The sequence below is a fragment of the Euleptes europaea genome, chromosome 7 (genome assembly GCF_029931775.1).
Source record: "Euleptes europaea isolate rEulEur1 chromosome 7, rEulEur1.hap1, whole genome shotgun sequence".
NCBI classification, from domain to species: Eukaryota; Metazoa; Chordata; class Lepidosauria; order Squamata; family Sphaerodactylidae; genus Euleptes; species Euleptes europaea.
The window spans coordinates 82,599,059-82,612,408 of NC_079318.1; the positions used below are offsets into that span (position 1 = coordinate 82,599,059).

The window sequence follows — 13,350 nt, forward strand, 5'->3', positions numbered from 1 at the left end:
GGTTTCACGATGATCAGTTGATTGGTTCATATTCAGAATACCGTTTCTTCCGTTTGACAAGGGCAGCGATGCTCCCTCCAACCAGTAGCACCACTGGAGTCCCTAGCCCCACTGCAAGGATGGCAATCACTAAGGTGGAAAAAGCGTCCTTGGGTGGTTCACCAAATCCAATTAAGGCAGACCTATAAGGGATAGCAGCATTGGGGTGGGAGGAGGAAAGAAAGAGAAAGAAGAAACTTTCATTAGTGATGATCAACTCGTAGCTGTTGCTCCCTCCCCCCTCCATAGTCTCCCCCACTGCCAAAATCTGGCACAGGTATGTCGTTTGGTCATTCATGCAAGCAGGGGTCCCCAACTTGGTGCCAGTGGGCACCATGGCACCTGCTGACACCTTTTCCTGTGCCAGCCAAGTGTTTTTGGAAAATGGGTGGGGCCAGGTAGGGCTTTGCCCAGCAAGGCTTCTGATTAGCTGTGCAGATTTTTTTTTAATGTTGCTTTCATAGCAGTTGCCACCACATCACAAGGATCTACTGTGTTACTGAAGTTAAGCTGTGGCAGTCATTTTGTGGCTGGCTCCGCCTCCTGCAGCAGCCATTTTGTTGCAGCACCCACCATGCCGTGTCAGAATTTCAAATGTTCAAAAAGGTTGGGGACCCCTGCTGCAGAATAGAAAGTATTTTTGATGGTGCTGATTACTTAATAATAAATGTCAACTTAGGACCACATGTATTCTCCCTGTTATTTAAGAAGTGAACAAGACCAACACTGAATGTTGTAAATTACGTAAACTTGAAGGGTCTCCTACTATCTGAAATTCAGTAGATAGGAACCAGATCTAGGGTTCTTCCAGCAGTAGCATCTACCCTCTAAGTACTCAGAGGAAGACATCAGCTACAGAACATTGAAAACTCTTTATGTGAAGTGTATAAGGGCAAAACAGGTGATGTGCGGAACACAAACTATGGTCAGTGGACTTCTAAGTTTTTAGACCAAAACTGTTAAAACTCTCCTTTTGGGGAATGTTTGTTATAGGAATGGTCAAGAACATTAATTTTTTACAATTGCTTAATTTTATGATTTTTAAAACTAATTTTGTACTGAATATCAGTTGTGGAGAGCTATTTTGGAAGCCAATATTTGGCTGGAAAATAGGGCCTTTTGGAAGCCAATATTTGGCTGGAAAATAGGGTGATTTTCTTTTGTTCAGCTAGAGTCGAGTCTAGATTTGATACGATCTGGCAAAGGGAAATTTGACTCTCAAAAGCTTATACCCCAAAATCTTGTTGGTCTCTCCAGCACTACTGGACTCAAATCTAGCTATTCTACTGCAGACCAACACGGCTACCCTCTGAAATTTTCTTTTGTTCCTACTGTGGATTGGTGAGAAGGAGCAGGCTGCTCTCTAGGAATATGTTCATGGTCAGAGGGTTTGATTTGCTGATGTCTTCCTCTCCCCAAGCACTTTCCGCACAGTTTGAAGCTTGTAGGGATAGACATTTCTCTCCCTTGAACTACTCTGCCTCCAGACCCCTTTCTGCTTAAACTCCTTAACTTTTTTGCATCTTCCTACTGTCAGAAATGCACTTAGTCCCTCTTGCAGCCAGGCCTAGCATGAACTTTCTTTCCCCACCTCAAACATAAATACAAAACTCAGAATCTTACACTTCTGTTAACATCTATTGCTGACTGCTTTTCCCGAGCAGTTGCTGCAAAGTAGGGTTGCCGGGTCCTTCTTCACCATCGGTGGGAGGTTTTGGGGGCAGAGCCTGAGGAGGGTGGGGTTTGGGAAGGGGAGGGACTTCAATGCTATAGAGTCCAATTGCCAAAGCGGCTATTTTCTCCAGGTGAACTGATCTCCATCAGCTGGAGATCAGTTGTAATACCAAGAGATCTCCAGCTACCACCTGGAGGTTGGCAACCCTGGCTGCAAGCCTTCCATGAGCTCTCAACCCATGCAACAGTTCTGGATCCCAACAGGTACTTTTAAAGCTTATTTGAGACAGACACACACACACAAAAACACCAGCCAGCAATTCAAAGATGCCCTCTCACCAGCTCAAGTAGTGTCTTTCTTCATAGGCCTCACTGTCCTCGCTGCCAAAGGAAATATTGATGGCAGCTACACCATCGTGGCTCTCAAGTTCCTCCCGAAAGTAGGCATGGGCTATGCTAGGCCTGGGAACTGTGAAGTTTGTCTGCAGCTGGTAATACTGGCAGCGGATGGTGTCTGCCCGCTCAGCATGCTGGGAGCTGTAAGCCGTCTTCTTCCACTGGAGGAAGCTGGATGTGGTGCTGTGGTTGTGGGGCACAGAAACCAGCTGCGCCATCTGCTCTGATAGGAAGATGAGAAATGGGGCAGCTGTCAAATTGGACAGGAGAAATAGGGTGGGCGGCCACCATATAAATCTTTTAAAACCGATCTCTCAAAGGCCAGTGATTTTTCCCGAGGCCTTTTATGCAGGGATGTTTCCCCACAGTCACCCTGCCGACTGCTTCGGGGCTTCCTTCTGATTATGCATGTGCTTTGTGCTGGCTCTCCCCCCTTGCTTTGCCACATTTTCAAGATTCTGGCTAAAACAGCATCTGGAAAATGCAGGCAAAACAGGGGGAGGGGGAGAGGGAGACGACTTCTGATTGCCGCAAAACACATCCAAAATCAAAAGGATTGTGCATTATCAAAAGGATTATGCAGAGGTGACCCTGCATAAAAGGCCTTTTAAGCTTTCTTCCTTTAGAAAATCCTTTGTTATGTTTTTTGTTGTAAAAATCTTCCAATGGAAAAGCTTGAACATTGCAAAGAATTCCGGGTATTAGGGGGAAGAGTAGAAAAGGACAACACTGCTTCAGGGCACAGGTGGTTATGAATCATTTTCAAAGCTTTCCTACACAAAAACTAGATCTGTAACATGCAAACCTCTTTTTCTTTACTCGAAGGTTCCCAGGTCCCATTGGCTCCATCTGCAGTTCAGTCTACCACCTCAGAATTGCCACACCAGGGAAACGTCCTTCCATATTTTCACGTACATGGAGCCAAGTCTAATTTTATGGCTAAAGGCACACTAAAAAAAGTAAAGGTAGTCCCCTGGGCAGGTACCGGGTCATTACTGACACATGGGATGATGTCACATTCCGACTTTTACTAGGCAGACTACATTTAAGGGGTGGTTTGCCACTGCCTTCCCCAGTCATCTACACTTTACCCCCAGCAAGCTGGGTACTTATTTTACCAACCTCAGAAGGATGGAAGGATGAGTCACTCTTGAGCCGGCTACCTGAAAATGACTTCCGACGGGATTGAATTCAGGTTGTGAGCAGAGCTTGGACTGCAGTACTGCAGCTTACCACTCTGCGCCATGGGGCTCCTTAAAAGCACTCTACGCATGTTTAAAAGGGTGTCCCAGGTCTCGAGTTCCCCAGTATTGAAACAATTCCATCAACAAGCCTACAACACTGTACCTCAAATATTGTTGGGGTATACTCATCATCGATGGAGCGGATAGATTCCAGCCGCTTGCGCCCCTCTCCCTCTTCCACCGTGACGATCTCCAGAGCAAAGCGAGAGTGGTTGCCCCGTGGAGGCACCCCATTCATGACAAAGTTGACCTTGGAGCAGTTGGCTGTGTGGAAGAGATGGGGGAGGCAGGTGTCGCGACTGCTCTCTTCGTAAGCCGTCACCTGAAGATGGGGAGGACGACACCAATGTTGGAAGATAATTTGGCAAGTTAATTCCCCACTTACTTCTTTGCTTCTGATACCTGTGAGGAGGGACGAGGGGTTACCTAGTGATAAATCAAGAACAAGGCTTCATTGGCCAACCACAGGGAACTCTAGTCACCCCTGGTTTCCAAAATTCCTCCAAGAACTGCCCATGGTTTCAGGCTTATAGGAACAGATACTTCTCTCCTTTCAGCTCCTCTGCCTCTCAGTCCCCTACATCAGTGGTTCCCAACCTGGTGTGAGGTTCTCCAGCCAACCTCAGCAATCCCAAAAAGTCACTCGCTCAGACAGGCAGGTCTAAAGCAGGTAAACGTTTATTCAGGATCCGCAGGTACAGCATAAGCAATCCACAGGTTCAAAGCTGCTAATGACCATCCATTCTACAAAGCATAACTTTTAAGCACAAAGCAACCCCAGGTGCAAAATCAAGCAGGCCTGGGAATTGGGAGATAACAGTGCCTGGTGGGAAGCAGGGAGTGAGCAAGCCATAATACTGAAGCTGCCTGCTTGCGACTCAAGGTCAGAGCAGGGGGTGGAAGGCAGGGAGCGGGGATAGTTTGAACAGCTCAGGGAAACAAAACCGAAAGATGCTCTTGAACAGAAATGGGCCTAACTCATGTCAAGAGCATGCCTGGACCGCACGACTCCTGACACCTGGGGTACATGTACCCCCAGGGGTACGAACCAGGAGATTTAGGGGTATGTGAAAAATAAATTGAATAATGGCTGGAAAAGGCATTTAAATAATAGCAACTATATTAATTACAAACATTTTGGTAATACGAGGGGTACAATTTATGGAAATGGGCTGCCAAGAAGTACGCAACTGAAAAAAGGTTGGCAACCACTGCCGTACATCCACTTTCTCCAGACCCACCCATCATTTCTCATCGTCTGTTGCTCAATTCCTTTCCTGCTGTTTTAGAAACACTCAGCTGCCCTGCTATTTACCTGGAAGGATATACTGCCATTCCCAAAGGCTCCATGGGGGCTCGAGGCAACACCCTGAAAAGTAGCCGTCAGTGTGGTCTCATTCAGCTGCCCTGCTATTTACCTGGAAGGATATACTGCCATTCCCAAAGGCTCCATGGGGGCTCGAGGCAACACCCTGAAAAGTAGCCGTCAGCATGGTCTCATTCAATTTGCCATCGAGGCTTTCCCAGGTAAAATTGGCCAAATTATAGGTGGGGTAGAACTGATCTTCAGGGACCTTGAGGAGATCTGATGTGTTGACACCGTTGTACTCAAACACCTGGAAATACCCACATTAGAAACGTATGAATGTATAGCCCTTTCCACGTTCCAGTTGCTAACCTGCATTGTCTCAAGGGATCCAGTTGAGCCAAAATGGAATCTATGAAAAAAGGTCTTTTTACCCCAGACAAGCAGGAACACCTTTATTATTATTTAAGACATTTTTAAGCCGCTTTTCCACTCAACTAAGGTCTCCAAGGCAGAGAGCATAAAAACTTTAAAACATTTATCTTTACAGTATTAATGGAGTAGATATTTCAAATATAGTAACTTTAACTATGAGCAATCTTTAACCAAGAAGATTATTTTTATTAAGAACATTCTTGAACTAGTTAAAAGATAAATGATATCAAGTTTAGATAATAGCAGTAAAAACCAGGATCAATATAGCATTTAGGATTTGATATTATGACTACACAATTAGTAACTAACAGGTTAATATTTCATTGTATAATGAGTATTGGCACACTTTGGAAGGTTGGAATGATTGAATGTGGTATGTACGTGGAATTTGTTTTGTTTTTTAAAAATAATAAAATTTATTTTTTTAAAAACTTTAAAACATTTGAACATTAAAACAGCCTTTAAAATAATTCAATAAAATCACATAAACCTACAACACCAAACCCGGGGAGAAGGCCAATAGCAGTTATTGGGGGTATGCCCAAGTTAACAAAAAGTCTTTACCCACTGGCAGAAGATACTGACAGAGGGAGTCAGACGAATCTCCCTGGGGAAGGAGTTCCAAATTTTGGCACCATGACTGAGAAAGCCTGTTCTTGGGTTGTCACCCCTCTTGCCTTAAATGGCATGCAAGCAAAGCAGGGCCTCCGAAGATGACCAGAGTGAATGCTTTGGTTCATATGGAGCAAGCTGCCCTTAAGGCCCAAGCCATAAAGGGCCTTAAAGGTCAATACCAGCACCATGAATTGAGTCTGCTAGAAAATGCGCAGGCTCAGACTTTGGCACATCTCCTAAGTCTCAAAACAGCCAGCCAGGGTTCCTTTGCAGCTATCCTTTGACCCCACATTTCACACACGATGGAATGTCAAGATCACAAAGCCAACTGCTTGTTGACGCGGTTTATCTGCATACTAGCACAGAAGTCTTGCAAGAGAGGACAGTGAGCCAGGATGCCCCTGGTTCAAATCACCCATCAATCATTACCTCTCTATGTAGCCTTACGCAAACTGTTTCCTCCAACTCAGCCTCTCGATCAATCCTATCAGCAAGATAATGATTGTAACAAGGGCCTTTCTTACAGGGCTATTGTAAGGATAACTGATATAACATAATGATAACATTGCATAGGTCCTGCCCAGTGTGGTGGGGCAAGAAACTCCAACAGCCTCTAGTAGTAAGTCTGATAACCTCTGGAAGACTTATTCAAAGTATCAAGGCACCAAGATACTTTGCACAAGTGTTCCAGTTTTATGCGCCCCACCACACTGGGCAGAACCTAGGCAATCTTACCCAAAAGTAAGTTGAACTGGACTTGGCAAAACTTGCTCCTGAGTAAATATGCACAGGATCAGGCATAAGGAGCAGTCCCCTGATGCAAGAGTCTCCAGCCAATGGAATAGATCTGCGAGACTCAACTTTTTCTATATTAGAAATCACAGGATCAACAAGGCTGGCGATCCCCAGACTCACTGCAAAACGCACCTTTGCAAAGATCGCTGCTGTAGAATACAAGACGCTCTCGGCGGGTTCAACGTGGATGGCTCCAGAGGGATAGGGAGAGAAGAGCTTGGTCCAGTTCACATGGAGGGTGCTGTTCTGGCTTCCTGTGTACACCAGCAACACTGTGGGTGCCCCAATAGTGCTCCACACATAATGGATCGTATCATTGTGGCCCACAGCCCGGATGTGCAAGAGGTTGTCGGAGGAGCTGTTTAAACCAGGGTTGTATTCCAGAGAAACCTGGAAAAGGACATTCGTGCCAAAGTTTAATTCAGTTACACAAAGATGAACGCCATTTCTAGCATAACAAGCCAGGACCTGGCTAGTTATATTGACTCCTCTTTCAATCATAATAACAATAACACAACAATACATAAAATTGAATTAAAAAAACTAAAAAAAAAACAATATTACAACAACATAACTATATCAACAACAAAAACTTTATTTATACCCTGCCCGGGAAACCGGGCTCAGGGCAGTTCCCAACAATGAATATACACAAATACACAACACAAATTAAAACAGTGTCATCAATCTAAAACAACCCTATATAAGCCTATACAAAGAAGATGCCTAACTACTAATGTCACTGGTCTGTGGGGGAGAGAAAGGGTGGAGTCGGAAAGATATAGGGGCAGGAAAACACAGTCAGGAAAAAGGGGAGGGCCGAAGGGAAAAGGCAAAGGGAGAAAAGGGACACGGGAAGGTGGGTAGGGAGGCCAGACTCAAGACGTAGCACCGTCGCTGCCCTCAACCATAGGTTACAAGTGGGCTACAGGGGGGCAGTTTTGATGAACAGGCTATTAGTGGGGGCGGGAGTCTGTGTGTGTGTGTGTAGTCAAGTGCCGTCAAGTCGCAACCGACTTATGGCGACCCCTTTTTGGGGTTTTCATGGCAAGAGACTAACAGGTGGTTTGCCAGTGCCTTCCTCTGCACAGCAACCCTGGTATTCCTTGGTGGTCTCCCATCCAAATACTAACCAGGGCTGACCCTGCTTAGCTTTTGAGATCTGACAAGATCAGGCTAGCCTGGGCCATAAACCCGTTATCCCTTTCCTCGAGTTATAGCCTACTTCTGCAATGTTAAAATAGCAATTTTATGTTTTCATCCTAACATTAAAAATTACTATAAGAATCTGCAATAAGTCTAACGTAACAATGAAACAAGAACAAGCAGCAACCTGAACACAGTCAACATATGTGGGGGGAGACTGAGAAAAACCCTGCTGTGTTTTACAACCAAACACCTTAAAGCACAGTTTAAAAAGCCCTTTCCCTGCATGCTTTCCAGTCTTATGGTGCTGACCTGCAGAAAAGATCTAAGAGAACACACAGACTTATAAAGGCAGAAGGGGTCACTCAAGTAGCTGGGTACTAAACTACAGGGCTTAAAAATCAATATCTGCACCCTGAACTAGGCCAGGAAATAATCAATGCAAGTATGCCCAACCTGGGCAATACATTCTTTATGGCAGCTTCTCTCATCAGCTGTGTTTTTATTTTAGAATTAAAAAAAAAAGAGGGGACAAGGGGCGACATTATAAAGGATTATAAAACTAGACGTGCTGTGGAGAGTGTGTACAGTTTTTTCCACTTAGAATATTAGAACACCAGATGAAACAGACCACCAGATGAAATTGGATGGGCAGAAACGTCAGACCAAGAAAAGAGACCATTACTGCAATGGCATCCACACCGCAAGTTATGGTGACTGTCACTGGCTTCTCTAGCATTAACAGAGAAGCAGAGAAATTCATATGATTAACTTCTCTGCTTCTGAACTGTCCATGAGATCATCCCAACATATACAACCCCCAGCTGAGGTTCCCTTGATCAGTGAGGGATGGATGTATTCTCCTGACTATCCCAAGAATTTTTACTGCTCGCCCACTTCACACCAAGAGCATGTGTAGAATTAAGAAAAGTGTCCCTAAGCATGTGCAGAGAGAGCACCTTCCAACTGTGTCACCACGCCTCTAGGATTAGGGACACAGTTCCAGAACCGCAAAATCAGGGCCTGAAGTCCTGGTGGTTGTCTTTTCAGGTGTTGAAGAGCAGGGAACAAGTATGGGACACTCAGAAGAGGAACTGAAATTACTTTTGCACAGTTAAAGATTTACAAGCTTTGTTCCTTTTATTTTCATCAAAGGCTCTGTAGACAAAGCAAACTGCTTGACAACCGCCCCACCCCACCCTCCGAAGTTTTCAAGAAAAGTGCCCACATCAGCATTTCTACTCCTTCCTCGGAGAAAAACAAAACGGACATACTGCAGAGATGAAACAAACAAGGAACGGTCAACCCTTGCCAAGTTTACCCAGGAAATTTTTTTCCCTTGGGCAGAGCACATAAAAAACAAAGCACCATAACCTGCCTTGCCCCCAAACGGGTAATTCCATTTGGTATCATCACTACCTTGGATTCAACTTCACAGGGAACAGTTAGATTTGTTTTACGGTCACCAGGAGCCTCACAGGAAGAAGCGGGGGGAATAAACTAAACACAACCCCACAGAAAAACCTGGCTGGATCAGGCCAATGGTCCATCTCAACCAGCTTCTCCCCCCACCCGTGGCCAACTAGATGCCTCCAGATAGCCCAAGCAGGACCCCCAAAACAACACCTCTCCTCTACAGCCAACTCGTAATTCTGAGTTCAAGGCTGGGAATTGAGTTTTCATGGTGTTTTGGGTGACTTCGGCCAGGCTTGATTCAGGTATGGGCATGCAATTAGGAAACCCAAGGTGTCTAAAGTTAGCTTTCTTACACCAGATCATTTAACTACCAGCTAGAAGTTCGCCCCACTAACACTATATACGTTCTGGGTATAGTACAGAAGCAAATACTATGAGAGACTCTCTGCTTCTAACCTGAAGAAGTGAGCTGTGATTCATGAAAACTCATACCCCGCCAGAAATGTTGTTAGTCTTTAAGGTGCTATTGGACCCTTGCTCTTTTCTACTGTTCTAACCTTGTTTATTAAAGCATAATTATTGCATTTTTAAGTAAAGGTTAAGGAAGTCCCCTGTGAAAACACCGGGTCATTACTGACCCATGGGGTAACGTCACATCACAATGTTTACTAGCCAGATTATGTTTATGAGGTGGCTTGCCATTGCCTTCCCCAGTCGTCTACACTTTACCACCAGCAAGCTGGGTATTGGATTCTTAACACAAACTAGGAGCGCAATCCTGAATGGGGGGGTAGTTGGGGAGGGACCGGGGACAGTGCAGCCAGGCCCCTTCCTGATTGGCTTGCTACCACGTGGCTCCCCAAAGCCAGCATAAGTGACCCTGCGCCAAAGTTAGTGCCAGTTTAGCCAGTGCAAGTGGCACTAATGCCAGGACAGGGGTCACGCCAGCGCCCATCCCTTCGCCCCCACTTGTGGATTGCTCTGTCCATCTACAATGGCGCATTATACCATCCATCCTTATTACATATATAATTAAAGGAGAGCAATTGCATGAGTCCATAAAGATTTCTTACCCCAAAAGTAAGCAGGTCACAGGCAAGGAGCCCCATCTGTGAAGAAGCTCTCGATCCGTACAACTTCCCCTACTGACAGGATTTTAAACTAATAGCTAACTGTCCCACTTGATAACTGCACACATTCTTGGCAAACTCATTATCTCGTAACTTCAAACACCATACAAGGTTATTTATACTTAAAATAACTTTCGAGAATACATAAAAATGCTAGCTCACTCTCGCTACTTTTTTAATCTTAACAAAGTCTATTTAAAAAAATAGTGATTACAAGTTCCTCATACACATGAATATCCTTTGGCCCTCAACCAATATTCCCATCCTTGAATTGTATCTTCACTTCTGTGAAGCTGGACATTCTTGCAATTCTCAGATGTTTCTGCACCTGGGCCTCAACACACTATATCTATTGATAACTGGTTAGACAACTTCCAGTCTACACAAGGCCATATAATTGAGCCACTCTGTCCTCTTCTTGTTGCCCTTCAAGGCTATTCTGGGTCTGTAGACTCCCTTCTTGGCAGGCTTCCCTGGGAGGCCAGTTTTGTTCTGATTATGTGTGCCACAACATCCTCTTTGATCTTTTTGGTGAATTCCAGCAACTGTTCCCCTATATTTCTGGCCATATCAGTGACAGTGGGTTTGCATTTGAAACAGATTTCCTCAAAAATACCAAAGTAGGCACAGGGGAGGCTCCACCATATAGGCAAACTAGGTGGTTAGGGTGTGAGGCTTTAAGGGGCACCCAATTAGATGGAGGTGAATTTCAAGGAAGATTAATGAAAAGCTGTTAATTTCAAATAGAAGAAGAAGAGTTGGTTTTTATATGCCGACTTTCTCTACCACTTAAGGCAGAATCAAACTGGCTTACAATCACCTTCCCCTCCCCACAACAGACACCCTGTGAGATAGGCAAGGCTGAGAAAGCTCTTAACAGAACTGTGACTAGCCCAAGATCACCCAGCTGGCTTTATGTGTAGGAGTGGGGAAACCAACCCGGTTCACCAGATTAGTGTCGGCCGCTCATGTGGAGTGGGGAAATCAAACCCAGATCAGAGTCCACCACTACAAACCACCGCTCTTAACCACTACACCACACTGGCTTTATTTACCAAGTAAATAAAGGCAAAAGCTTGTCTTAAATTTAGCATTTTTCTCTACACTGAAGTGGGGGCGGGGGGGGGCAAAGTTAAAGTGCCAAGAAACATTGGGCCAGCCTAAAGGTGGCATATGTCAAATAGAAGGCCCACCCAAGACCAGAGGATATGTGAACTGCACTGGAGTTGGGCTAAACCCCAGAACCTTATCAGAAGCGAGGTTCAGACTTCTCAGACTGGGGACCCCCCCCCCCGAAATCTTACCCCGAAAAAATGGGAGCCAGATGTTCTCAAGCCATATCTCCCTGCCTTTATTAGATTGTCATCCCATCGTCCCTCCAAGGAATACATGACGACTGGCCCAAGGGCATCTAATAAAAGCAGCATTTATAGAGCCCTTTCAGCGTTATAAGCACATCACTTACATGAGCGCAAAGATGGCAGGTAGCCCCCATGACCTTTGATTAGGACCAATTAAGGCACAATCAAGAGGCATGCAAGCTTTACAGTTCCACAGAATGCCTTGTCAGACTGGATACTCAGGCCATTTATGCATGGGAGGTTTTGCCTTGGATTTGCTGCTCTCTAGATTCACATTTTCCCCCATCCAAATTCTTAGAACTCTGCACGGGGGCTTATTTTTGAGTTTTGAAGATTCAAATGGGGAAAGTGTGCATATAGAGCACTGGTTCCCAACCAGGGGTCCACGAGAACTAAATTAAGGTCCGCAAAACAAAGTTATAAACCCATAATAAATTAATATTTTCAATTAAAAGTTCTCTATTATAAAAATATATATTCAAATATTATTCTAAGTTTAATGTTTAACTAACACTTATGATTAAAGTTTATTTTCAAATTCTCGGAATTTTTATTTTGAACCTTGGGGTCCCTGCACCGAACAAAAAAGGCCTAGTGGTCCCTGGTCAAAAAAAGGTTGGGAACCACTGGTATAGAGAGTGGCAAATCCAAGGCAAAACCTCCCGGGCATAAATGGCCTCAGTTTTAAGAAACAACGAGAAAGTGGAAGTTTTATCAGGGCCTGACAGCGTCTTACACTGTGCATCTTGTAGAGTTTTAAAGGGGGATACAGGGTTCTTTGCAGCCTTAATTGGATTAGATCACAGGGATGCCAAGCCTGGGTTGTGAAATTCCTGGAGATTTGGGGGTGGAGCCTGGGGAGGGGGAGGAGCTCAGCAGGGGATGTGATGCAGTCGAGTCCACCCTCCAAAGCAGACATTTTCCCCAGGGGAACTCATCTCTGTAACTCCAGGAGATTTCCAGGCCCCACCCAGAGGTTGGCAACTCTAATTAGATGGGGCAGGCTGCAAAACAAGTTTCAAGAGGCACCAGAGTTTACCACGATGGGAGGGGAGCGCAATTCCTGCTGAGATCCTAAAAGCAGCAAAACCAGATGCTGCATCAGAGCACATCTTACAAATATCCGGAATTACTAGCCCCCATATTGCTGATGAAGCTTGGGAGGGGAAGCTTGCCCGCCGCAAGCTAAAAACCGGCAGCCTGCTAGACCTCAGCCCACTTTCCGCACCACCATACGACCCACGAAGTTTTGGGACACGCCAGGATTTTCAACCAGATCTCACCCCAAGTCCAACGCACCACCCTCTCTTACTTATTCTGGCCTCCATTCCTCTTTCTTTCTACTCTCGCGGGCCTACTGTCGCGCACGACACTGCCAGTGAGATCACAACCCCTCATCTGGACAAACAGAGGAAGAGAAGCGCGGGCCTCTGACCATGCACAGAGTGCCTTTCTTCCTCGACAATCCCCCCCCCCTCCCTTCAACACACTGAGGATTCAGAGACAAGCATCCCAGGCCAGGTAGCATCGCAGCTGGGCAAATGAAAGCCCCCGGGCAAATGAAAGCCCCGGCACCTTTTTTTTTTTTTAAGCGTCAGCCACAGAACTGACTATACTTCAATTAATAGCTTAAAAAGTCAAATCTGAACAGGACACTTGGGTGTCCTTTCTAGAGCCTAGACAGCCGCCTGCGCCCCCGAACCTACCTTCCGCCTGTAACCCGCCGGATCCCCCGCCAAGCTCCCCACCAGCCACAGGAGAGGCAGCGAAGCCCAGCTTCGCCCAACCAGCAT

General features: G+C 45.5%; 1 protein-coding gene across 1 annotated transcript; it reads right to left on the reverse strand.

The window, feature by feature from the left end:
- On the reverse strand, positions 1-13,350 carry GLMP (glycosylated lysosomal membrane protein). The gene is made up of 6 exons (XM_056853212.1): positions 13,264-13,350; positions 6,637-6,894; positions 4,772-4,969; positions 3,457-3,675; positions 2,053-2,327; positions 1-182 (listed from the first exon to the last, which is right to left on the reverse strand). The coding sequence occupies exons 1-6, from the start codon at positions 13,348-13,350 to the stop codon at positions 14-16; spliced, it is 1,206 nt and encodes a 401-aa protein (XP_056709190.1). The 3' UTR covers positions 1-13.